General features: G+C 44.4%; 1 protein-coding gene across 1 annotated transcript in view; it reads left to right on the top strand.

Moving 5' to 3' along the window:
* bnc2 (basonuclin zinc finger protein 2) overlaps positions 1–25,000 on the top strand; it is a gene marked incomplete at its 3' end in the record, with an annotated part of 160,213 nt that overhangs the window by 78,953 nt on the left and 56,260 nt on the right. The window contains exons 2-3 of the mRNA XM_080722091.1: positions 14,305–14,407; positions 17,232–17,467. Coding sequence (XP_080578217.1) covers positions 14,305–14,407; positions 17,232–17,467 — 339 coding nt within the window. The remainder of the gene's footprint in view (positions 1–14,304; positions 14,408–17,231; positions 17,468–25,000) is intronic.

A 25,000-nucleotide genomic window follows, 5' to 3' on the forward strand; every position in this document is an offset into this window, starting at 1 on the left:
GACTAGTGTGATGACTGAAGGTGCATTTAGGGGTGGTGGTGGTATGTGTGTGTGTGTGTGTGTGTGTGTGTGTGTGTGTGTGTGTGTGTGTGTGCGTGTGCGTGTGCGTGTGTGTTGTCCCAGTCGCCTGTCGTCACTTCCCCGTCAAGCATCGCGCCGCGTGTGTCCCGTCCTCCATGGCGAACAGCGATCGCCATGGAGATCGCCTCTTGGAGCAGGGTCGCCGCGGGTACGAGATGCTTAGGCTCTGACTAATTCCTCTGTGGGTGTGTGTGTGTGTGTGTGTGTGTGTGTGTGTGTGTACCGGTGTGTGTGTGTGTAAAGATGTGGAGAGAAGGAAACAGCAGATGCTTTTGGTCATTTCTCACACAAATAACCCCCCAACACGCACGCATGCACTCACACGCACGCACGCACGCACGCACACACCAGCCTGCCAACAAGTGTCAACTTATATTTTCTTCATTTCCCCCACTTTCTCTCGCCGTCGTCTTCTTCTTCTAATTCTTCTTTTTCTTCTTCTTCATCTACTTCTTCTTCTTTATACTTTGCTCTTATACTACTAGTTTTTTCACTGGCATATTTATTCAGCTTTTTCTTTTTTTCTTTTCTTTTTTACTTTTACTGTACATATTGTATACGTGTGTGTGTGTGTGTGTGTGTGTGTGTGTGTGTGTGTGTGTGTGTGTGTGTGTGTGTGTGTGTGTGTGTGTGTGTGTGTCTTTCTTTCTTTCTTTCTTTCTTTCTTTCTTTCTTTCTACACAGGCAATTTGTTTCCAGTCGGCCACGTAATGTAATAAACCTTTACCTGGTATTGGATTGATTCATTTCTGCCCATGCAACAGGGGGAATATTGTACACTTATGGACTATATTTATACCTGTTAATATTCTGTTGACTACACTTATATCTCTATCACCAAGCGAACTGATATGCAGTCCAAGTGCAGACGGCCAAGCAAAATGTCCTGTCTGTCTGTCCATCTACCTCTTGTCATCATTCTTCCTCTTGTCTTGTCGTCTCTCAGCCTTCTCCCCAGTGTCTGGTCTCACTGTGTGGTCGTGTCAGGAAACAGCCCCTGGATGTATTGTAGTGTGACGCACGTCACCCTCTGTGAGATTTGCATGCAGTGTGCTGCTGCCTCTGTTATTTTCATTCACGCTACAGTATATCACTGTTGCGTATAGAACATATACGCAACGTATCTGTAGTTTCTACTTCAGGGGTCTTCAACGTTTTCAGGCCAAGGACCCCTTAGTCAAGAGAGAGATGAACCAGGGACCCCCACAACCCATATATACCATATCGTGTCATCGTTTGACGGCACAAACATTAGTGTATTTTTGATTCATGTCAATTTGTGTTTTCAGATTTAACCACTTGAACCGTCAATAGTTAATAAACTTGACCTTTCACTCTGTACTTAGTCTGCTCTTTTTCTCCTCTACACCAAAACTCTATGCCGAAAATAGCCGGTCTACAAGCTCACAACGCCTCGCAGTGCGAGACCTTTTGAGCTTGTAGATCGGCTATTTTTGGCTAAGTTCTCGGAATATGGACGCTTGGGTTCAAGTGGTTAATATAAAAAAGGAGAGAAAAAAAAGTTATCACACAAAGATTTGGAGGACCCCCTGTAGTAACTCTGAGGACCCCCGGGTCTTCAACAGGGGGTCCGGGACCCCCTGTTGTTCTACTCTGGTTGGAGGCCAGATCTAGTGCAGATGTGTTTCCCCTTTTTCCCCTTTCCTCTCTCCCTTCCTCCTCTCCTAGGGCTGCACCATCTATGGTTAAAAATATATTTCCCCCGATGAATGCGATCAGAATGATAAATTATGGCTGTTAACATAATTATTTCATATTAATATCTATGTCTTGGCTGCTCCGCACGAAATGTAATGGAACAAAACATTTCTAATTCATCAGTTACATAAGATGAGACCCCAGATGATGATTTCCCAGCCTTGGTGATTGTGCAGGCCTGTGCAAAACGATATGGCATCAACAGTATATACTGTAGGCTGATAACTAGAGGGATACTTTCTGGTCTGGGTTCCACGTTATGAGATACTGCATGCAGCGGTTCTCAACCTTTTCAGTCCGCAACCCCCAAAATAATCATATTTGAACTGGGTACCCCCCCCCCCCCCCAACCTGACAAGCACTAAGAGTTGATGCATTACATTTTGTATAACAAGGTCCTATTGTGAAAATAGCAGATCTACATGCTATCTGCATGTAGATCTGCTATTTTCACAATGTCTGCCTCTAATTGACAATTTGACCAATGTTTAATTTGTCATTTTAGAGGTATTAAAAAGTCCTTAAATTGTCACTTTAGAAATGTGCATAAACCCTCATACATACACTTAAACGTTATGTTGGTTTGTTTACCTTTGAGTGTGGAAAACAATGTTGCACATTAAGTTAATCATCTGGGGACTCTCCCAAAATAATTTGGGGACCCCCTGGGGGTCGCGACCCACAGGTTGAGAACCACTGAGATCAGCACAGCCTGTCTGAGAGTTGAGTTGAGTTGACCTTTATGAGGGGCAGAAATGTACAAGGTCTCTCTCTCATATTCCCCCTCATGCTGCTCCCCCAGTCACCATAAGACCCTCTTCTCTGCTTTGTTCTGTCCTCTTTACAAGCAGTCCACATCCTTCCCGTCCACGTCCTCCAGACCTCATACATCCATCCCTCCCTGGCGTCCCCTCCATCCCTTCCACCTCCTCTATCTTTTACTCTCTCTCTCTTCATGCCTTCCTGTGCTCCCCCAGCAGCCTGGCTTTGAAGCCGGTCTGGTGTCTCGTGTCTCTCATGGACCCAGAGGTGTGTCGTTGTTGGCCAGGCAGTTTGATCTCTGGTCGGGGAGCCTTTGCTTTGAGGAGAGCTGAGAGGAGAGAGAGACAGGTGGAGGAGAGACAGACAGGTGGAGGACAGACATGCAGGTGGGGGCGGGTGGAGGTGTGGTGGGTACTGTGTGGCCCCTCTTCTTGGGCCTTGCTGTCACTCACTAAAGGATGGTGGAGGCCGTTCCACTCAATCCCTAAGTACAGTACATACATACAGTATACAGCAGGGGTCGTCAACGTTTTCAGTCCAAGGACCCCTTAATTGAGAGAGAGATGAAGCAGGGACCCCCACAACCTTATCATAGATCCCATATAGTTTCATCGTTTGACAGCACAATCATCAGTGTATTTTGGATTCATGTCAATTTGTGTTTTCAGATATTTAACCACTTGAACCGTCAATACTTAACAAACTTGACCTTTCACTCTGTACTTAGTCTGCTCTTTTCCCCCTCTACACCAAAGCTCTTTGCCGAAAATAGCCGATCTACATCTGCTATTTTTGGCTAAAGTTCTTAGAATATGGACACTAGGGTTCAAGTGGTTAATATAAAAAAGGAGAAAGATTTGGATGACCCCCTGTAGTAACTCTGAGGACCCCCCTGTTGAAGACCCATGGTATACAGTAATACAGTAATGATAACATGATTTCCACGCTGTAGTGGCAATACATGGAAGTGAGTGGTTCAGGTTCAGCTATTTGCTATAGCGCCGCTCTCTCTGTTCTTCATCCTCGGTGCACACATCATGTTGATACTGTAAAGCACACCCACCCTGGGTTAGGGTCAGTGCTTCAGATTGCTGATTCTTTCCTGCATGCCTGGGAACACGTCGTAGAGTTTATCTACGGCACGCTGCTGTTAGAATGTGCGGAGAGCGCTGGGGCTGGACTGGAGGACGGTCAGTGTTTCAAAACGACATCATGTCGTCTGGTTTTTACAATATGCTGGAGGTCCCGGTAGATCTGCGGACATTACTTCTGGGGGAGCCAGAGACAGGCAGAAAGATCATAGAATCGTGTTACTGGTGTGATCCTGATATGACATTCTTTTCTCTCTCCCCAATCTCTCTGCTCCCCTTTCTCTTTTCTCGCTCTCTCTCTCTCTCTCTCTCTCTCAGTCTCCCGGTTGTTTCACAATACTGTGTCCAGCTGGGGCCCGTATCCCCTGCTCCATAAACAAGCATGACTGTCCTGCAGCACACACATGCACGCACGCACGCAAGCACGCACGCACGCACACACGGACACTCTTATCATACAACTTGAGTCAGACTGGGGGTGTTGGGGAAGGGGGTGGGGGGGTTGCCGTCATCGATCAGATTTGCTCGCATGTTTTTGGAGTGGGAGGGAGAGCTGTTGTCATGGGGCTCGGTGTTGTTCTGGGTGACTCAGTCTCACCAAGAAGGAGAGGAGCTGGAGAGTCGTGAGGTGTCAGCAGGATGGACATTGAAGGACAGATATCAGTATTTTATTTTTTCATAAATTAATGGCCTGTTTTTATTTGCAACTTTATTTAACAGTTTCTATGTTAAACATGTAAATAACACACAAAACGATAACATAAAGCACATATACAATCCCCTCCCCCTTAGGTTCCAAAAAACAAAAACTAAATAATGGCCTATATTTATTCTTTTTTGTATGACGATGTAACAAAAGAAAGTAAGGAAAATGTACTGCAAGGTCACAGCACATACACAGCACATAGCAACGCTTTATACCTTTTTGAAAATCTTTGCATAGGCAGCCCAGGTTTGAAATTGAAAAGTCTGTCTTTGGGTTTTTATAAATACCGGTATTTAACCAATGAAAGGTATTAACAAATTATGACTAACAACTCCAGTGGATTATTTGGAACACAGGTTCCTTTTTTTTTTCATTTCCTGAAAATGTACTGCTATTTTCTGCCCCGACATCGAGGACATGAACTAACAGTCCTGGACCTTTATAAGGCATTTGGATTCAGATGACGACAGTGACTCACAATGCCACTGGCAGTTGCATAGTGAGACACACTTACTCAGCTGGGTCTCCTGGTGGTGTTACGACATTTATTTCATCCAGACAGACTAAACACTGTCCCCTGTCACGTCTTTACTGCCACCTCCAGGACCCAGGCAGGAGGACCACCGTCAAGTCCTCTTCCCAGTGGTTCTCAACCTGTAGGTCGGGACTCCCAGGGGGTTCCCCAAATTATTTTGGGGGGTCCCCAGATGTTTAAACATTGGTTTAATTGTCAAATATTATAGAGGCAGACATTGTGAAAATAGCCGATCTACACAATGGCATAGATCGAGTCAAACTAAATGTAATGCCATCTCCTACAATTCCAAGTGCTTGGGCAGGGTGGAGGGTCCCCAGTTCAAATTATTTTGGGGGTCGCGGCCTGAAAAGGTTGAGAACCCCCCGTCTGTGCGGGCATCTTGAACAGAGCGCACCGTGGCTCATAGGGGATTCTTGGAAGACTACAGAGTCCAACCCCCCCCCCCCATCTTTTTCCTTCTTTTTTTTTTGACAGCACCGTGTGCTGTCACAGCTGGCCCTAGGATGTGATGTGATCTGGTGTGCATAGAGTGTACGAAGTGCAACAAGAACTTGCCATGGCTGTGGCCAAACATCTGACATTCATCTGACTCCATGTCGTTTCGGCAAGCCCTCTCCTTTTTCACATCCATGGCTGCTTTAATTCAAGTTTTTTTTGTTTGGGTCCCTCGTCGCTTGGACTCGAAGCGAGCCGTGCGTGGTAATCTATTTACGTCTCTCTCAGCGAGAGCTTTAAGTAAACGCCGTAATAGTTTTATTTTATTATGTGCGCTGTTTTTCTCTTTATCTTGATCTGAGAGACCCATTTTCACTCATTGATGATACAGAATGTCTCAGAACCTGCTGTGTCCCAGGCAGAGACTGGCTCTCAGATCAGATCAAGAAAAAAAAAAAAAGAAAAAGAAAAAAACAGCATGTATAAAAAACGAATTTATTATAGAAAGCTTGAGAAAGAAAGAAAGAAGAAACTTTCAGAGAGAGAGAGAGAGGGGGGGGGGGTGGTCCCATGTCTCCGTCATGAATACATGAAAACACATGCCTCTCTTCTTCTCCTCCCTCTCCTGCGTCTCCTTCGTCCTCTGAGAACCCACTGGGGACTCACGCCCCATTTGGTTCCCATTAGCATAGCTCTGGTCCCTCTGCCCCGTGTCAGAGCGCAGACGCACAGCTGCACACAGGACAGGGACCTCTGGCTCTGCGACTGCCAGCAGCACGGCTCAAAGACCAGAGCTGACATGACAGAGAACCGGGGGCCTCGCTCTACGGGGGATTTCAGAGACTTTTTTTTTCTTTTCTTTTCTTTTCTTTTCTTTTCTTTTCTTTTCTTTTCTTTTCTTCTGTGAGCTCCCCTGCTCCAGGTCTTTGCCACATGCCACTGAAGCCAGTGCACCAAATGATTAATCATTGTTTATTTTGCAGTGCTCTGCGAGGCAGGCATGCGGAGGGACCGTTTTTCAAGTCGAAACCCGACGCATAAAGTCAAAACAAGCAAAAATTAGCCTTGGCGTAAAGCGGTTTACTCCCCTTAGAATTTCTGTGGCGTGCTGCGTCTTGACTACAAAGACTTTCTTTATCCAGCAGACGTTTTATTTGTCACCTGGTTTCAATATGGACACTGTGAAGTCCTGAGCTATCTGTCGGAGCCAGGGCCCCAGTTTATGACACGCGATGCTGCTGCGCCTCCATTTCTTAGCTTTCTTTTTCTTCCTTTCTTTTTTTGGTTGCCTTGCACACGTTGTCCGCACATTTTCTGGCAGGAAATTGACAGCGTTTCAGCAGCTAACTCATGGATGAGATAATATCTTGTGGGTGGAAGAGAGGACAAGATGCTCCCAGTGTTTTACACTGACCCTAAGCAGAGACAAATTCAGATCTGAGGCTGCTGCAGGCACACACACGCACGCACACACACGTGCATGGGCGCACACACACACACACACACACACACACACACACTCACACGCTCATGCTCACATGCAAGCGCCCACACACGCACGCACACACACCCTGTACACACAGGGTTTTCATTTAGACCTCGGCTTTGCTTAACTCACCAAACAAGAGCTGTGGTCTGTGGCTCCGTGTTGAACATGCTAAAGGTTTCAATTAAAGCAGAAAGAACAATACTCAGCCAGCCTTCAACAGCTGGCCTCGCTGGCGTTCTGCTGGGCTCCGTGCGCTACAGTACAGTACAGTACAATTACTGCAGGTTCTGATGTGCGCTATAGTACAGTACAGTACAATTACTGCAGGTTCTGATGTGCGCTACAGTACAGTAAAGTACAATTACTGCAGGTTCTGATGTGCGCTACAGTACAGTACAGTACAATTACTGGGGGTTCTGATGTGCGCTACAGTACAGTACAGTACAATTACTGCAGGTTCTGATGTGCGTTACAGTACAGTACAGTACAGTACAATTACTGGAGGTTCTGATGTGCGTTACAGTACAGTACAGTACAATTACTGGAGGTTCTGATGTGCGTTACAGTACAGTACAGTACAATTACTAGAGGTTCTGATGTGCGCTACAGTACAGTAAAGTACAATTACTGGAGGTTCTGATGTGCGTTACAGTACAGTACAGCACAATTACTGGAGGTTCTGCTGGGCTCCGTGCGCTACAGTACAGTACATTACGATTACTGGAGGGGAGCAGGCCAGGCAGGCAGGAGGCTGCTTTTGTAAGCTCCTGTATGCAGTGGATGATCTATGGTACCAACCTCACACACTGCAAACATCCAGTGTCAAAATGTAAAATCATGTGTCTGGACATTATGGTGGTCTAGACTGGAGCTAAGATTAAGTCATTTTGATTTAGCAGTTAGTTTGACAAAAAAAAGAATACAACAATTTACAGGCATAGAGGCAGAAAAAGACCCAAAAAAAAAAACAATTTACAAAAAAAAATAAATGACATATTGAAATTAATGCCTGGCAAATTAATTCCTGGCAGCCAAAACAACACGGTGGGGGTGTAAATAGTATGAGCTTGGTTCAAAGGGACTGGACTAAGTGTTCTTTTATCAAAGCATTGATTCAGGCATACAGACACCAGCTGGACCTGTGCTGACCTTTAACGCCACAGAAAGCACAGGTGGACAGTATTGAGTTTAGGATAGTAGTTGACCAGACTCGCCCATGGATTTTGTTTTACCTCTACACCAAATATCTTCTGTGATATTGTGATCTTGTAGTGCTCCTAATTTCCAAAACTTTTGCTTTTAAATAATGTAAACCTTTCTTTGTGCCTATGATGACATGTCAGATTGATATGTTTAAAAAAGGTAGTTTGAATAAAATGTAAAATCCATTGTGTTAATTGAAGTGTTACACTGAGGATGTTACTGTGTAGAGTAGCTCAGTATTTCATTTGATAACAACCAGGGACGTGCTGGGCCGCTGATTCAGCCCGGGAAAAAGAGTTGTAGAGGCCCTCATTGCGCGCTATAGAGAGAGATCTCTCTCTATAGCGCTGCTGCTACTCAAAGATTTGCCATTTCAGATCATGACAAGTGACAAGCCAGTGGGCCAATTACATGAGTTTTATTTCATTGTTGTCGGGTGGAAACCTTGTATGTCCAAAACCGTTTGTTTTGTATTTATTTAAACTAGTGAAAACAGCCGATCTACAAGCACACAACGCCTCGCGATCTGCTGTTTTCACTACTCTTGTGCGACGGCCTTTTATGTATGATGAAGAAGGGCTTTGCTTTGCGAAAAAAATTACAAATTTGAAACTTGAAGATACAAGGTTTCTGCCCGACATTTCTTTTCCTAATGGCCGGCCTGGACCGGCCGGGAATGAACCGGCCGTGCCCGCTTTTCCCAATGGCCAGCATGTCCCTGATAACAACCCTACAACGCACAGAACATAGTCATGTCTGCTCCCTGCTGCAGTGTGCTGTGCTGCAGCTCATACCCTGCAGTTCCTCAGTCTATCTGTCCCTGTTACAGGGTTTTAATTGAGAGTCTGCTCTGGTGTTGGCCACCGCTGCCTGTCACTGTTTATATAAAGGGGCTGGGACAGCGTTTCACTGGCCAAAACAAACATCCATTAAACAACAGTGAGACACGCACGCACGCACGCATGCACACACACACACACACACACACACACACACACACACACACACACACACACACACACACACACACACACACACACACACACACACACACGCGCGGAACAGATAAGGAGTGGCTGAGCATGTGTCATTTGAAATGCTGATTATATTGCTGTGTGTGTGTGTGTGTGTGTGTGTGGGTGTGTGTGTGTGTGTGTGTGTGTGTGCGCGCGCACACGCACACACAATAGTTTTGCTCAGATGAATACAACTCTCTTTTTCTCTGCTTACAGACAAGTCCTGTTGTTGTTTTGTTTTTCTCTGAATTATCAGGTTTCTAATGTTTTGAAAACTTTCAGGAACTTATTGCATGCATGCACGCACTCATGCACACACACACACACGCACGCATGCACACCCTTCCTTTCTCTCTCTCTCTGTCCTTTTCATCCCCTTTAGAATTTGGGCCAAAGAGGAAACCCTGGCGAGACTGTAGCATAGTGACTAATGCTGTGTATCTGGCCAGTGCTCAGATAACACACAGCCTGCTCCCCCCCACTCTCCTCCTCCTTGTCCTTCTCCTCGGCCTGCTGTGACAAAAATATGTGCACATGTAGCACTGGGGATCCAAGCCCACGCTTGTCCCTGACCCAACCCAACCCAACCCAACCCAGGCCAGGCTAGTCACGGGTTAAAAGCCCCGAAAAAACCCAGACAAACATCCCACAGGCTCAAGGAAAGAGAGAGACAGACTAAGAGAGAGAGGGAGAGGGAGAGGGAGAATTGAAGAGTTTTAACTCCACCGGAATCGTGAGAATGTCTTATATCCTTCTTCTCTTTTCATTTCATTTGTATATTCTACCTACTTATCAATTATTGTACAATCGATTAAATTAGGATCATTCCTGCATTTGGCAGCAATTCACAAACCACTAAAGAACAGCACGCAGTACAGTGCACTTGACTGTACAACACCGTACTCTAAGTATGCTTGTTTATTATCCACTCTGAACGTGGACGTGCAAAGTGGTAGAGAGAGAGTGCTGTGTGTGCATCTCGACACTCTCCCCATATATATTAAAATAATTCCCTCTCTTCAACATTAGACACAGTATGCAGAAATGCGTACGCACATACACTTACTCACTGATCCTTGCTTCTTCAGCAGGGGAGGGGAGGGGTGGTGGTAGCAGTGTTGTGCTGTCCTTTATAATGTTTCTTAATGCCGCTGTCTGGCCTAATGGGCCCAGCCAGATATGAGAGGTGCTGCCTAGCAGGAGCCAGCATGTAATAAGTCAGTGATTAGAGAGGGGCTGCAGCCTTGTCACAACAGCAGTAGCACTAGCAGCCCTCCAGACAGATAGACAGACAGTGGCACGCTCTAATTGCTGCATTAGATGCCTCTTAACTATCTCATCAGCTGTCAGCAGACCCCAAGCTCGTAAATGGGAGGGGGAGGGGGGGAGGGGGGCTTTAGTGGAGTGCGTTTGATATTTCTATTTGTGTTCCTTTAATACACATCTGCTGTCGTTAGCACCGCTGGGCTGTGTGGTTAATTACCACAAAAAAAAAAAGCGAGCAATCAAGTTTCTGTTTAGTGGTGTTGGGTTCTGTTCCATTAAGTTCTATTCGATTCTAACATGCTCTGTTCAAAAGAGCTTTGCTGGGTGATGGTCTGGTAAATTTAGGGTGACTGCTACTATTATTTTTTTATTTCGACGTGCAACCATTTCCTGAGTACACTGGGGTTAAACATTGGCAGAATGACAGACAAAGAGTGTAATTCAGCCTTCATTAACAACTGGTAAATACATATGTTCAAATTGCCTCCACTTTTATATATTAAAGTTTTTTTTCTTCTACATGATGTATTACATCACAAGGACGCCATAATGCCTGAAGGTTTTAGAAAGTCCATACTGAATACTGCCATTCACTGACTTAGCCAACATTTCATGTGAAATGCACCTGCACTCGAGTCGTGACACACATAAAGTATAATCCTCTCGTAAGGGGGACGGGGTGGGGGGGCTGGGGGGGGGGGGGGAGGTTGCCGCGTTGGCACCTGGAGAGCTTAAAAAATGGCATTAAGTCAAATAATCTCTGTCTCCCGTCTCCTTCAGTGTCAAACTGTAAGAGCCGGTGTAAATGTTCTGTTTAATCTCAGATTAGCTCATGTTCACTTTGACACCTCCAGTCGCTAATCTGGTTTTACAACACCTGGGTGGAAGGAGTTATGTGTTTGAATGTTCTAGTGGTCATATAGCCAGTATATTAGGAGTTGAGCACGACAGTTGATATCCTGAAGCATGGGAAAGTGGCTTAATCCACGGGTAGCTAATGTTACGAATCATTGTGCTACACATGTACAGTACGAGCAATTCTGTTTTATTTCTGTGTATTTTGTGCATTGCAGGCAGATAAAGTTTAGAATAGAATAGAATAGAATAGAATAGAATAGGGTGCTGGTTCTCAAAAAGGGGGTTCCCTGAAAATGACGAACTGCTTAAACAGCCCTATTTTTCTTTAAAGAATATTGACAACTATGTCTTTTATGGGGGTCCCCCTGGCATAAACTGTTTGAGGATCACTGGAATTGGGTACACTTATTTGGGATATCGTCACTGTCGGGCAGAAACCTTTTATCTCCAAGTTTAAATTTGTATGTTTTTTGGCGAAGTAAAGCCCTGCTTCATCATACAAGGCCGTCGCACAGGTAGTGAAAACAGCAGATCTACAAGCACACAATGCCTCGCGGTGCGAGGCGTTGTGTGCTTGTAGATCGTCTGTTTTCACTAGTTTAAATAATTTTTAAAATGATAAATGCAAAACGAAGAGTTTTGGACATGCAATGTGTCCACCCGACAACGACGATATGTGTCTTCCAGTCTGTAGGTACAGTAGAGTCCTCTTGTACTGTGAACATGTGCTGCTGTTGAACATGTGTACATTGCAGATGTGTGGCTGTTTTTGGCTCACTCCACGGTGATTTACTACCGCCGATCCAAAGTGCAGTGGTTTTTCTGTGTGTCTGTAATATGTAATAGGGTGGAAATATTCTGTGGATGTTCGTGTGTCCGTTTGTTCTGTGAGGAGGAGAGCGGCTCTGAACTGCCGACGTTCTCTCTCTCTCTCTCTCACCTGGAAGTTCAGCTGCTGTTTCTGTCATGGTGAAATATGGGTCACCTGCGTCGAATATATGGACTCCAACTGACTCCAGCCCCTGTGCGTGCGTTCATGCGTGTATGCATATATGCGTGCGTGCGTACGTGTCTGTGTGGCGTTATTCTCTCACCACTGGCTTGTAAAAATACCGTTATGACCTTATCAGATAACATATTTGGTAAAGACTATGAATTAATTGTCGTTTGGCTTGAAGACAGATGGTGTCTCTCTATTTATTTCACGATAGCTTTTGCAGCCACACACACAATTGTACGTACAGACCAGAGCTAATATGAATATGATGTTGCTGTCAAAATAAATGAATGGTGAATCACATCAATGACCTGGTTAACTTCTGGTAATTTTATACTTTTGATGTTTTCATTTGGTCATTTCAGTGATTAGAGAGTTGTTGTTTTTTCTGCTTTAAATATCCTAAGATCGATTACGTTGTGATGTGTTTTGACGAGGTATCACAGAGGGGGGAGGGGCGAGAGGCAAGGGGATAAGTGGAAAATGTGTTATTTCCATAGCGGGACTCGCTAGCTAGACCATTTCTCCAACACTGCAAATGTTTTTTTCCCACTTAAAACAGATCTGACTCAAAAAAGAACTGTGAGATTTTCTGTGTAAATATTGTGATTTATCACTCTCTTGTCTTAAGCATAACAATGGGCCAATACGGAGACGACTGCCAAAGATGATTAATACTCATGTGAAATTTCACTACTCTTTCCCCCTTTTCTGCCTTCTCGTTCTTTTCTTTTCTTATTCTTGTTTCCCCCTGTCCTCTACCCGTGTCAACGTGAAATCTTGTGGCTTGGAGCACGCACTGGTTTGGAAGGCGGGTCTGTGTTCATGGGAAGGTGTGTTTGTCTTGGAGCGCCGTCGTCCAATGTGAATCCGGTTAGATGCATTCCTAGAAGTCGCCTGAGCGTAGAACACAGCTAGGGCCAATGCCTGAAAATTGTGGAGCCGCACGTTTTCATTTGAACGTCTTTTATTCGAAGGAGCGGGAGAGTGGGAAACATGTTGTGTAGGCGAGTCGCATCGAAAGTACTTCCCGTTGAACGCGGCGACTTTCTAAAGATTTCTCCCCTTTCTGTTTGTTTTTAAAAGTGGCTGATGAATGTTTGGTCTTATCGGGCCACGCAGACTAACACACACACACGCACGCACGCACACACACGCACGCACGGACACACACACACACACACACACACACACACACACACACACACACACACACACACCAGACACACCCCCATCAAGTCTGGACACTTAACCTCTCACCGCTAAAAGCTTTTCGGGGTCAGGCTGAGTGCAGCGCTACTATTGAGTAATGGAGGCCCCAGTCAAAACAAGTCACATTCCCTCTGTCTTCAGGAAGCAGCGGCACTGGTCTGTCTGCTCGCATGAATTCTGGGAAGTTGAGTTGGAAAGAAGAGGTCTGGCCACTTGTTGACAATGAGTTTCTGCAAGAAACGAAATCTAGTGGCTGTTTATCGTCGTTGTCGGGTGGAAACCTCGTATCTCCCAAGTTTCAAATTTGTACGTTATTTCGCAAAGTAAAGCCCTGCTTCATCATACATGGCCGTCGCACAAAAGTAGTGAAAACAGCCGATCTACAAGCACACAACGCCTCGCGGTGCGAGGCGTTGTGTGCTTGTAGATCGTCTGTTTTCACTAGTTTAAATCATTTTTAAAATGATAAATGTAAAACCAACGGTTTGACATACAAGGTTTTCACCCGACAACAATGTTATGTCAAACTTTCTTTAATGAGATTTCCGTCAATATGGTATAATAATATGTAGCGCTGTGAAAATATTATAATAGATTTTTTTGGCAGTTTATGGTCTCATTGTTATGTAATATGATTGGTTTAGAACATCCATATTTTTTGCACTTTATCCGATGGTCCTGTGTGTGAGGAATAAGCAGGACTCTGTGCATTCTGTGCAGAGGATGCTTTTCTTTTGTGACTTCAGTATTTTTGTGTGACGTTTGATTGATGACTGCCCTCTGTCTCTCACTCCCTCCTCATTCCGTATTTATTCTCGCTCTTGATCGCTCTCTCTCTCTCTCTCTCTCTCTCTCGCCTCCATGAGTGGTTGATTGACGGACTCTCTCTCTCTCTCTCTCCACCTGTCTCTCTCTCTCTGTACCCCTGCAGGCCATTCGTTGCACTCTGGTGAACTGCACGTGCGAGTGTTTTCAGCCAGGCAAGATTCACCTGCGGACATGTGACCAGTGCAAACATGGATGGGTGGCTCATGGTAAGTCATTTTGAATTATACTCTGGGTGGCGAGTTTGTTGAGGTCAGGTATTACGCTATTAAATTAAATAGCACTTATTTATATTAATCCTTCTGAACTTATTTTGTATCCTTGTCTGAGACCAAAAACATCTGGAGATCCACTGTGTGCTTCTGCACACCCCAAAAAACAGATCTGCACGTCGACATAGAGTACAGACACTACTGTATACTGTATGCAGTGCCATTATAAAGGAGAGTTGAATCTGAATATAGATCTCTAGGCACCTCATACATTCTCCATCGCTGTTATGACAGAATGTGTCTTTTTCTGTTATTATTCTGTAGTTTCTTGTTTTTACTTATTTACTCTGGTTTGAGTGCTTTGGTTGTCTGCCACCTGTACCTCATTCTCACCAAATCCACCAGAGCAGGAGTCTTCAACGTTTTCAGGCCAAGGATTCCTTAGAGAAATAGATGAAGCAGGGACCCCCACAACCATATACTGTTTCATTGTTTGGAGGACACACCTTATGACTTTTTCCACACAGACATAAGAGGAGGCTAAGAAAGTACAAAGGGGAGGAACTTAAATGAAAGCACCTGCTTGGCCTGTGACTGCCAGGGCAGAGGAGAAGGGACAGAGGACAAAGGAGACAAAGAGAGAGAGACTCTGTACTTAGTCTGCTCCTTTTCCCCTCTACACCAAAGCCCTTTGCCAAAAATAGCAGATCTGCTAACCCTAGGGGTCCCGGACCCCCTGTTGAAGACCCCTGTAGTAGAGAGAAGAGAGGAGAGGAGAGGAGAAAAGAGTAGCCTACTAGAGACGAAAGGGCCACAGGCTCTGTTCGACTGATCACACAGGACCCCACTGACTATTTTTTAATCTCTCTCTCTCTCTCTCTGAACTGTCAAGACCCTGTCTTTCCTCCCCCCCCCCCCCCCCCCCACCCCGCCCCCCCCTCTCTCTCTCTCTCTCTCTGCTGCCGCTTTTCATTTCATGTCGGCGTTGGCAGCGACTCTGACAAGTAGTTCTTCATTTTTTATTATGTTCGTGTCTGGCCGCACTGCGTTGTCAGGCAAAACCCCCTCTGTCAGCAGGAAAACACCACACCAGGATCTGAGAGAGAGAGAGAGAGAGAGAGAGAGAGAGAGAGAGAGAGAGAGAGAGAGAGAGAGAGAGAAGAGACTGACAAGCAGGTGGCACCTAGACAGACGGAAAGAAAGAAAGAGAAAGAAAGAGGGAAGGACGGAAGGGACAGAGAGAATGATAAAGTAAGGAGAAAGGAGGGAGGGATAGAAGTGGGAGATCAGGTATCAGGTGAGGGCGGAGAGGTGGGGCGTGAGAGAGCGATAGAGATATAGAGAGAGAGAGAGAGAGACAACTGGCTGTCAATGGAGAGAGAGGAGAAAAGGAGTAGATAAAGGTGGACAACCTATAAAAGTGTAGAACTTAAGTTAAGGTGAGGTTGGAGGAGAGAAAAGAGAAGGGGTGGAGAAACGACAATCGGGGAAAGGAGGAAATAAATTAGAAATGTTACAGTCATTGCTCTGTAGCAACAGATTCCAGACTGCTCAGAAAAAACATGAAATATGAACGAAAATGTACAAGCAGAAATATAACGAACAAACCAAAAAACAGAGGTGCCACAATGTACGTGTTTGTTTCTACATTTCCAGTAGGTATGGGACGATAAGCGATATTATCGTTTATCATGATAAAAAACACTCATGATAATCGTATAGTGGAGATTTAATGTATCATGATATCGTCCTCCGTCATGCACTGGGATCAATTCACCTTTTATTTGCCGAGCTGCATAACTCGTACTTATAAAATATGTACTTGATACAGTCTACACAGATCTACAAGCTCACAACTGTGAGCTTGTAGATCTGCTGTTTTTTTGGCAAATGTTCTACCCCAGGATAATGGATTTTGATTATCGCGATAATATCGTAAATCGCGATTTCTTTTGTCACAATAATCCTGATATGACATTTCCATATCGTCCCATCCCTAGTAGATGTGCATAGTGAGACGATCAAGTGCAGACGAAAACGGAAAGAGACAGAAAGATTGGCCGCCCTCAGGATGGAGCAAGACAGGCGGAAATGGAGATTGAGGGAGAGAAAAGAGAGGAGGGAGAAACAGAACGGGGAGAGATAGTTGCAGGAAGGCCAGAGTAGAAAGCCAAGGACAGATAGATTAGACTAAATAGAAAGAAAGGCAGATAATTATATTAATGCTACTGCTTTTATCTCACAGATACTGCCTTATCTACCTACTGCTGAGTGGGCACTGGCCTCCCAAGAAAGGCCAGAGACCTCTGGGAGACTTGATAGTCATTAACCGTGTTCGTGTGTGTGTGTGTGTGTGTGTGTGTGTGTGTGTGTGTGTGTGTGTGTGTGTGTGTGTGTGTGTGTGTGTGTGTGTGTGTGCATGCATGAACAAATGCTTGTGATTTCCCTTGAATGCATGGCTCTGTATGCATGTCTTTTGTGTGTGTGTGTGTGTGTGTGTGTGTGTGTGTGTGTGTGTGTGTGTGTGTGTGTGTGTGTGTGTGTGTGTGTGTGTGCGTGCGTGCGTGTGTGCTTTGGTGCTTGCGTGTTTGTGTGTGTGTGATTGTCTGTCTGTCTTTATGTGTACATCTGTGCGTACGCGTTTGGGTGTATGCATGCATGTGTGAGTGTGTTTAAATGTATGTATATATACGTGTGTTTGCATGTGTGCTTTTTGGGCGTGTGTCCGTGCGTGTGTGTGTGTGTGTGCGTGCGTGTGTGTGTGTGCGTGCGTGCGTGCATGCACGTGTGTGTGTGCGCTCTCTCTCCCCCCCTCCCCAAGCCCTGGACAAGCTGAGCACGCAGCACTTGTACCACCCCACCCAGGTGGAGATCGTCCAGTGCAACGTGGTGTTTGACATCAGCAGCCTGATGCTGTACGGCACCCAGGCCGTCCCCGTGCGCCTCAAGATCCTCCTGGACCGCCTGTTCAGCGTGCTCAAACAGGAGGAGGTGCTGCACATCCTGCACGGCCTGGGCTGGACGCTCAGAGACTACGTCAGGGGCTACATACTGCAGGTAGGTGGACCACGGCGCGCCGCGCACACCTTAACTGAACGCTAGTTGCATGCAGATACTGCGGTGCTTCTCAAGAGTTTTAATTTCACAGAGCCCCATAACTCTGAGGGAGTATACCCTTACTGGTCCATTTGGTTCCAGTCTCTCAGACCCCTCAAGGAACACTGAACCATTGGACCTGGACCTGAGCCACTGATATTCTGTAATGTAAATGTCATGTTTTGTCACATTTTGATTATATAAATACCAGTTCATAGTATTAATGATACACAGTACATGTATCCATTTGTAACTCGGAGAAGTGTACACATGGAACCAAAGAATGCAACCAAATGACCCTTACGGGTACATTTGTTTCCCTTTACCCGAGGTTTAAATGAACACTGAGGATTGTACTGCCTTTTCTTCTACACACATCATATCATGAATTTTCAAAGTGATACAATCTTTGCAATTTGTTGCTTCAGTATCCCTCATTGTGATGCAGTATGTATCGTAAAGCACTTTTAGTGTCACCATCGTTTACAGCAGTGGTTCTCAACCTTTTCTGGCCGCGACCCCCAAAATAATCATATTTTATTTTGGGACCCTCCCCCCCCCAACCTGACGAGCACTAAGAGCTGAGGCATTACATGCTCACAAGGCGTTGTGAGCATGTAGATCGTCTACTTTCACAATTTCTGCCTATAATATTTGACAATTTGGCCAATTTTTAATTTGTAATTTTAGAGGTATTAAAACGTCCTTAAATTGTCTTTAGAAATTACATTAGAAATGTGCAGATACCTTCTATAAACTTAAACTTTTTGATGGTTTGTTTACTGTTGAGTGAGAAAGCAATCTGGGGACCCCTCAAAATAATTTGGGAACCCCCCCCCCCCTGTGGGTCCTGACTCACCACTGGTTTACAGGAAAAAAAGACCCTGAATAAATAAGTAAATGAAACGCTTCTCTGCAATGACAGTATTTAAGGCCACCCCAGATCCCCTCGTCACCCTGCCATTTGCCTGACATCACAACTCTTGCCCTTTTTTCCTGCCCTGTCAACACTTTAGCCCGACTACTGGAGGGGGGAAAAAAAGACAAGATGTAGTTTCCTTTTTAAGGAGAAAGAGGAGAAAAATGGTCATGCCAGCAGACTATAAAACCACTGTAGTAAGTTTCCTCCCGCCATCCTTCCTTCCATTCGTCTGTCTCTCCGTCCCTCCCTCCCTCCCTCCCTCCCGTATAATTGCAGTCAGACACATTTCTCAATCAAAGGTACGGAGGTTTGGTTCTCTGTACCAAAACCAAAGTGTTCCTGAATGAATTAGTTAAGAGTGAACGAACATGTGCTTGTGGTTAGCCCTGTGCTGTGCTGCGTGTGTGTGTGTGTGTGTGTGTGTGTGTGTGTGTGTGTGTGTGTGTGTGTGTGTGTGTGTGTGTGTGTGTGTGTGTGTTTGGTTTAGTTTTGGTTTAGTTTGATTGTGTGTGTGTGTGTGTGTGTGTGTGTGTGTGTGTGTGTGTTTGTGTGTGTGTGTGTGTGTGTGTGTGTGTGTGTGTGTGTGTGTGTGTGTGTGTGTGTGTGTGTGTGTGTGTGTGTGTGTGTGTGTGTGTATGGTTTAGTTTTGTGTGTGTGTAAGTGGAACAGCATGGTTATAGTGGGGAGGCCGTGGTTGAAGCCTTGTGTTGTACGTGCAAACAGCTTCTGTGAGTAAACCACTTGCAGATTCAGTACCCCCTGCGTGCACACGCACGTGCGCGCACGCACACACACACACACACACACACACACACACACACACACACACACACACACACACACACACACACACACACACGCGCGCACACACACAAATAATCACTATATAGTATTAAGTACAGTTTATATAACTATACTGACAGTGCAGTACTACTTAGAGTTAAAATACTGCATTAGCTGGAATAAGCATCTTAAATATTTTATAGTGCATTTTTTCCAATGCTTTGTAATTGCTGTATTTCCACAAGGTATTAATTTATCTAGCTGTTTATTGTTGGTTATTTATTATTTATTCTGTTCATTACACTTTCATTGGAAATATCTTCGTAATATATATATGTTTTCTTTTTATTGTGTGCACGATCAGCTGTTTTGGGACGTAGCCTAACCTAGGACAGATACAAACATACCACCATCAGACGCTTTGATTTGTTTTTCTATTTAATGTAACTATTTCACTGTATCTGCCGTGGAGGATCTTCCCCGGCTTCTCTCGGTTCTCTCCTCTGGGAGAAGAGCAGTGGTGTAAAGTAACTATTAAGTACATTTATTTAAGTAATGTACTTAAGTACAAGTATGAGGCATTTGTACTTTACTTGAGTATTTCCACTACATCTCGGATCCAAATATTGTACTTTTACTCCACTACACTACATTTATTTGAAAACTTTAGTTACTGGATACTTTGCAGATATAAATTATAATGTTATAAACTATACATTAATCCACTTTAGACCTATTTTATACCTAGGCTATTTGAAAATAGCCGATCTACAGTAAAAGCTTGTAGATCTGCTATTTTTAAACATTTTGTACTTTTACTTTTGGTACTTTAAGTACATTTTGATGACAACACTTTCGTATTTTTACTCAAGTACATTTTGAATTCCGGACTTGTACTTGTAACGGAGTATATGTCTACATTGCAGTATTGATACTTTGATGTGACGCGTTGTGAGCTTGTAGATCTGCTATTTTCAAACATTTTGTACTTTTACTTTTGGTGCTTTAAGTACATTTTGATGACAACACTTTCGTATTTTTACTCAAGTACATTTTGAATTCCGGACTTGTACTTGTAACGGAGTATGTCTACATTGCAGTATTGATACTTTTACTAAATAAAGAATCTGAGTACTGTTTCAAACCACTGGGAGAAGAGGCCCATACAGTAGTGTTGAGCAACAACTCCACAGTAACACACCACAGCCCCCAGCCTGTTTGTCTCAGCTGGTTCTAATAGTGGAGCTGCTAGGAGCATCGTTGCTCCACCACCACTGTCTCTGCTACTGCTTACTGTCCTCATGTCACGCTGCTGCCTAAATCCCCCAGATCTCCCCCAGAACAGAGGCTTCAAAGAGGGAGACTCAGCCAGGCAGTTGAGGATAGCAGGCGGTGGTTGTAAAGGCCCTATTAGCCCCGTAAATAACTATGAAATTCAATCATGGGCCTCCGCTGTTATCCAGAGAGGACCCTCCGGGGGCCTCCGCTCTGCGCGTCAGGTGGGGAGAGGAGGGTGGGGTGGGGGTTCCCTCTGCGTTATATGGCCTGGAATGGGTGGAGGAAGTGCAGGAGGTGGTGGTGATGTATAGGCTAGAGCAAAGCAGTTGAGTGGTGAAATGAATACATTATTCTTCATTTCGATATTATTAGATGCCCTATATGTATTACTATTATTATTATTCATACTACTAATGATAATATAATACAAACCCAGGTGGCTCTTTAAAACGCCAAAGTTTTGTGTGTGTTTGCAGGCAGTTTTATATAGGGTACATATATGAAATCAAAACCATTAATTCATGTACCGTAGTTACTCAGTTCTAGAGTTAATAAATAGTGGGGATGTAGTGTCATGCTGATTTTGAATTATTGTATTATATCATATTTTAAAGGTCATTTAGCATTTCTCTGTCAGGGATAATTACAGTGCATGTATTTTATATTTTTATATAATTGTCTTTAGCCAACAAAGACATTGTAAAGGTGTAATATAGTTGGACTATAGCATGGCAATCATCCAGCAGTCACATAGTTTGGCTCAAATCAGTCCTTCCTCGTCTCAGTTTGAAGATGAAGGCATGAGTATGTATGCACTGTTTGTGTGCGTGCACGCATGTGTCTGTGCGTGTGTGTGTGTGTGTGTGTGTGTGTGTGTGGGTGTGGGTCTGGGTGTCACTGTGTGTGGGTGTCAGTGACGCACCACAGAACTCAGGACACTGGTCTGACAGTAGAAGTCCTGCAGAATCCTCTGATGCCTGACCATTTACACACACACACACACACACACACACACACACACACACACACACACACACACACACACACACACACACACACACACACACACACACACACACATACACACACACACACACACACACACACACACACACACACACACACACACAGACGTGGCACGCGCGCGCATGAACATATACACACAGTCAGAGTTCGAGTTATACTCCGAGAGCTATGGGGTCCCTCCGAAAAATAGGGCCCCCATAGTTATGGGGGTGGCCCCCATAGTTATGGGGGCCCTATTTTTCGGGTATAAAGTCGGCTAAAACGAGTATTTTCCTATATTAAATCATATTAAATCAGGTACTTTTCGGTATATAGTCTGGATTTCTTGGTACCAACAGTCAGACAACAAGTGCCAGTTTCATAAAATCAATCAGTTCCCAGAGCTTTTCAGTTAATCTACTTAGTTACTTTACACCACTGTCTACAACAGCAAGCAAACATTTTAGCCCGTGAACCTGTCTACAACAGCAAGTATGATGGTTCCCAAACTTTTTAGCCCGTGAACCAAGAGACATTACTACCTTGTACCAAACAAGTAGTGAAAATAGCAGATGTACAAGCTCACAACGAGTTGCTTCACACTGTGTTCAGTGCGTTGTGACCCATACAACGTGTCTGCCACATCGGTCCAGACCCCAGTGTTAGGAAACAGCTAGCCTCGGAAACCCAGGCTTCATTGGCGATGGTTCTGGTACACCATAGCCATTAGCCACTAGCTAGCCCAAACGTTAGCCTAGCCAGGCAGCACAGCAGCATAACGTAGCATTCATTCATCATTACAAGTCTATAGCCACGAGCCCACGACTCACCAGTGAGGACGCCAGGGCTAGCAGAGGGCGATGTTTAATGTCTTCATAGCCTAGGTTGTGTTGTCTTGGTGTTCTGTATATTCCTTTATGGCCGTATTGTTATAATCCACCGAGTCCATGACGCATCAGTTACGCACGGAGAGACAGACGTTCAGACAAGTTAAAAGGGAAGTCCTTTGAAAGCCATTTCCTCTCTGAACAGTGCCCAGAAGCACATTTCAAAACAAGAGCCTTTCTTTTTTTTTTTTGTCTATACAATCGATCATTCAACACATGTTTATTTTGAAATTGTACTGGAAATAGAAGTAGCCAATAGCTCCTACTTCACGCCACTGATGTCAGAGCCTCTACTTGCCGATCGGCAATATTTTCCCCCCAACCCCCCTTTAGGGGGTGCGGTGGGACGTGGGGGAGGGGGTGCGGCCGCACCCCCAGCACCCCTACTTCCCTCGGGTATGGTCTTGCTAAGACAGCGTTGTTTTGTTTGGTTGTTTTGTTGCTCTCCGGCGTGTCCGCCTTCCTTTGCCGTCCGGGCCGTGGCTAGAAGTGCAAAGACTCGATGCAGTGGTTCCTAGCTTAGCCTATGCCCAGGCCATGGCGAGACCACGCAGCTGGGTAGGTCTGCATCCAGCTGGGGGAAAGGTAGGAACCATTGCAGCGAGTGTGTTATAACCCGGACGGTAAAGGAAGACTCACACCCCACATTAAATGCGCCTGATTTATAATAATAAAATTAATAGTAGGATTAAACGGTGTGATGTCATTGTTCAGTCTTACTGTCTAACATGTTTATTTAGTATATCTAGTTAACATAAATAATATAAATTCTTCCAATGGAACATAAAAAAACAAAAAAAAAACAAAAAAAAAAACAAAAACAAAAAAAAACACACTTAGAAAAAAAGAGACCCCAAAGGGGGTTGTTGACTATGGGGTCCCAGACTTTAACTATGGGAGCTAAGCTCCCACTGGCCCCCGCATAACTCGAACCCTGCACACAGTCATTTGCATGCCACAAAGTTTACAGACATCTTACACATACTGTTTGGCTTGAAGAATAAGCCTCTATTTATTATTACATCATCAATATTAGCAAGCAACCAATGATAAAGAGTGCTAGGATCAGAGGACATGTTTATGTTTCAGTATTAGATATTATCATCATCATTATTATTATTATTATTATTTAATTTTATACATTTTGTTATTATTACACAGATCGGCAATTTATTTCTCCATATAGCCTAGAGTTTTACAGGGCTTGACTTTAAAGCCTTGCAAAAATATAAAAGTTTGGTATTTATACTCCTACATTTTCCTGTGCAATACATCAGTGGTTCTCAACCTGTTGGTCGGGACCCCCAGGGTGGTCCCCACATTATTTTGGGGGGGTCCCCACATGATTAATTTAATGTGTAACATTGTTTTCTCACTCAACAGTAAACAAACCAACGTAAAGTTTAAGTGTATAGAGGGTATCTGCACATTTCTAAAGTGTCATTAAGGACTTTTTAATACCTCTAAAATGACAAATTAAATATTGGCTAAATTGTCAAATATTAGAGGCATGCTCACAACGCCTCGCAACGCAAGGCGTTGTGAGCATGTAGATCGGCTATTTTCACAACAATTAGTTACAATAAAACTGTGTTATACAAAATATAATGCAAAATGTAATGCCTCTTAGTGCTTGTCAAGGTGTGGAGGTCCCCAGTTAAAATATGATTATTTTGGGGGTCACGGCCTGAAAAGGTTGAGAACCACTGCAATAAATCACAGTGTGATATGTGGGTCTTCAGTGTCTTGCTGAAGGACTCTGGACTCAGTGGGGACTGAACTAGTGACGTTCCGACCAGTCCTTATTTTCCACTGTACAATGTACGTGTACAGTATGTGTGCGTGCCTGTCCACATGTCAGTGTTATTAGAATGGATGTGCAGTACTGTATAGTATGCGCTGCCTGCCTCTATACATACTGAGCTCTGGTTCTCTTCTCTTCATACGTGGATATCCTTAGCTCTCACCTGCTGCTCTGTCTGCACACAGGGCAGAGGTGAGCCAAGGACTCGCAGTCCTTCTGGACCTTCAGCCTGGTTGGCTGGGAGGAAGAGATTATCGTCGTTGTCGGGTGAAAAGCTTGTATGTCCAAAACCGTTCGTTTTGCGTTTTTCATTTTAAAAACGATTTAAACTAATTTTGTGCGACAGCCTTGTATGATGAAGCAGGGCTTTACTTTGCGAAAGAACGAACAAATTTGAAAGATAGGAGGAGATATGAGGTTCCCACCCGACAACGACGTTATGTTAACCACTTAAACCCTCTATTCTTAGTAAAACGGACCTGAGTTGCAAATGCCCTTGGACCGCTTTTTCCATCTATGTACCAAATCTCTTTATCAAAGAGCTTGTAGATCTGCTATTTTTTGGGGCTATTTTTGACTAATGTTACGCTCAGAATATCGATGCTGGGGTTCCTAATATACTTTGTTGTAAGACCAATAGCAAAGATTGACGATCCACACAAGATCCACGCAATTTTTGAAACATAAAAAAGAAAGAAAATGACTTGCCTAAGTATGCCAGGTTGAAAGTGATGAACACATAGCAGCAGAGCAGGCCTTGCGTCTTTATAAATTGTAGTCTTAACATCATCACCTGTCAGCATCGTCACACTTGA

The sequence above is a fragment of the Nannobrachium achirus genome (assembly GCF_963921795.1).
Source record: "Nannobrachium achirus genome assembly, chromosome: 3".
NCBI classification, from domain to species: Eukaryota; Metazoa; Chordata; class Actinopteri; order Myctophiformes; family Myctophidae; genus Nannobrachium; species Nannobrachium achirus.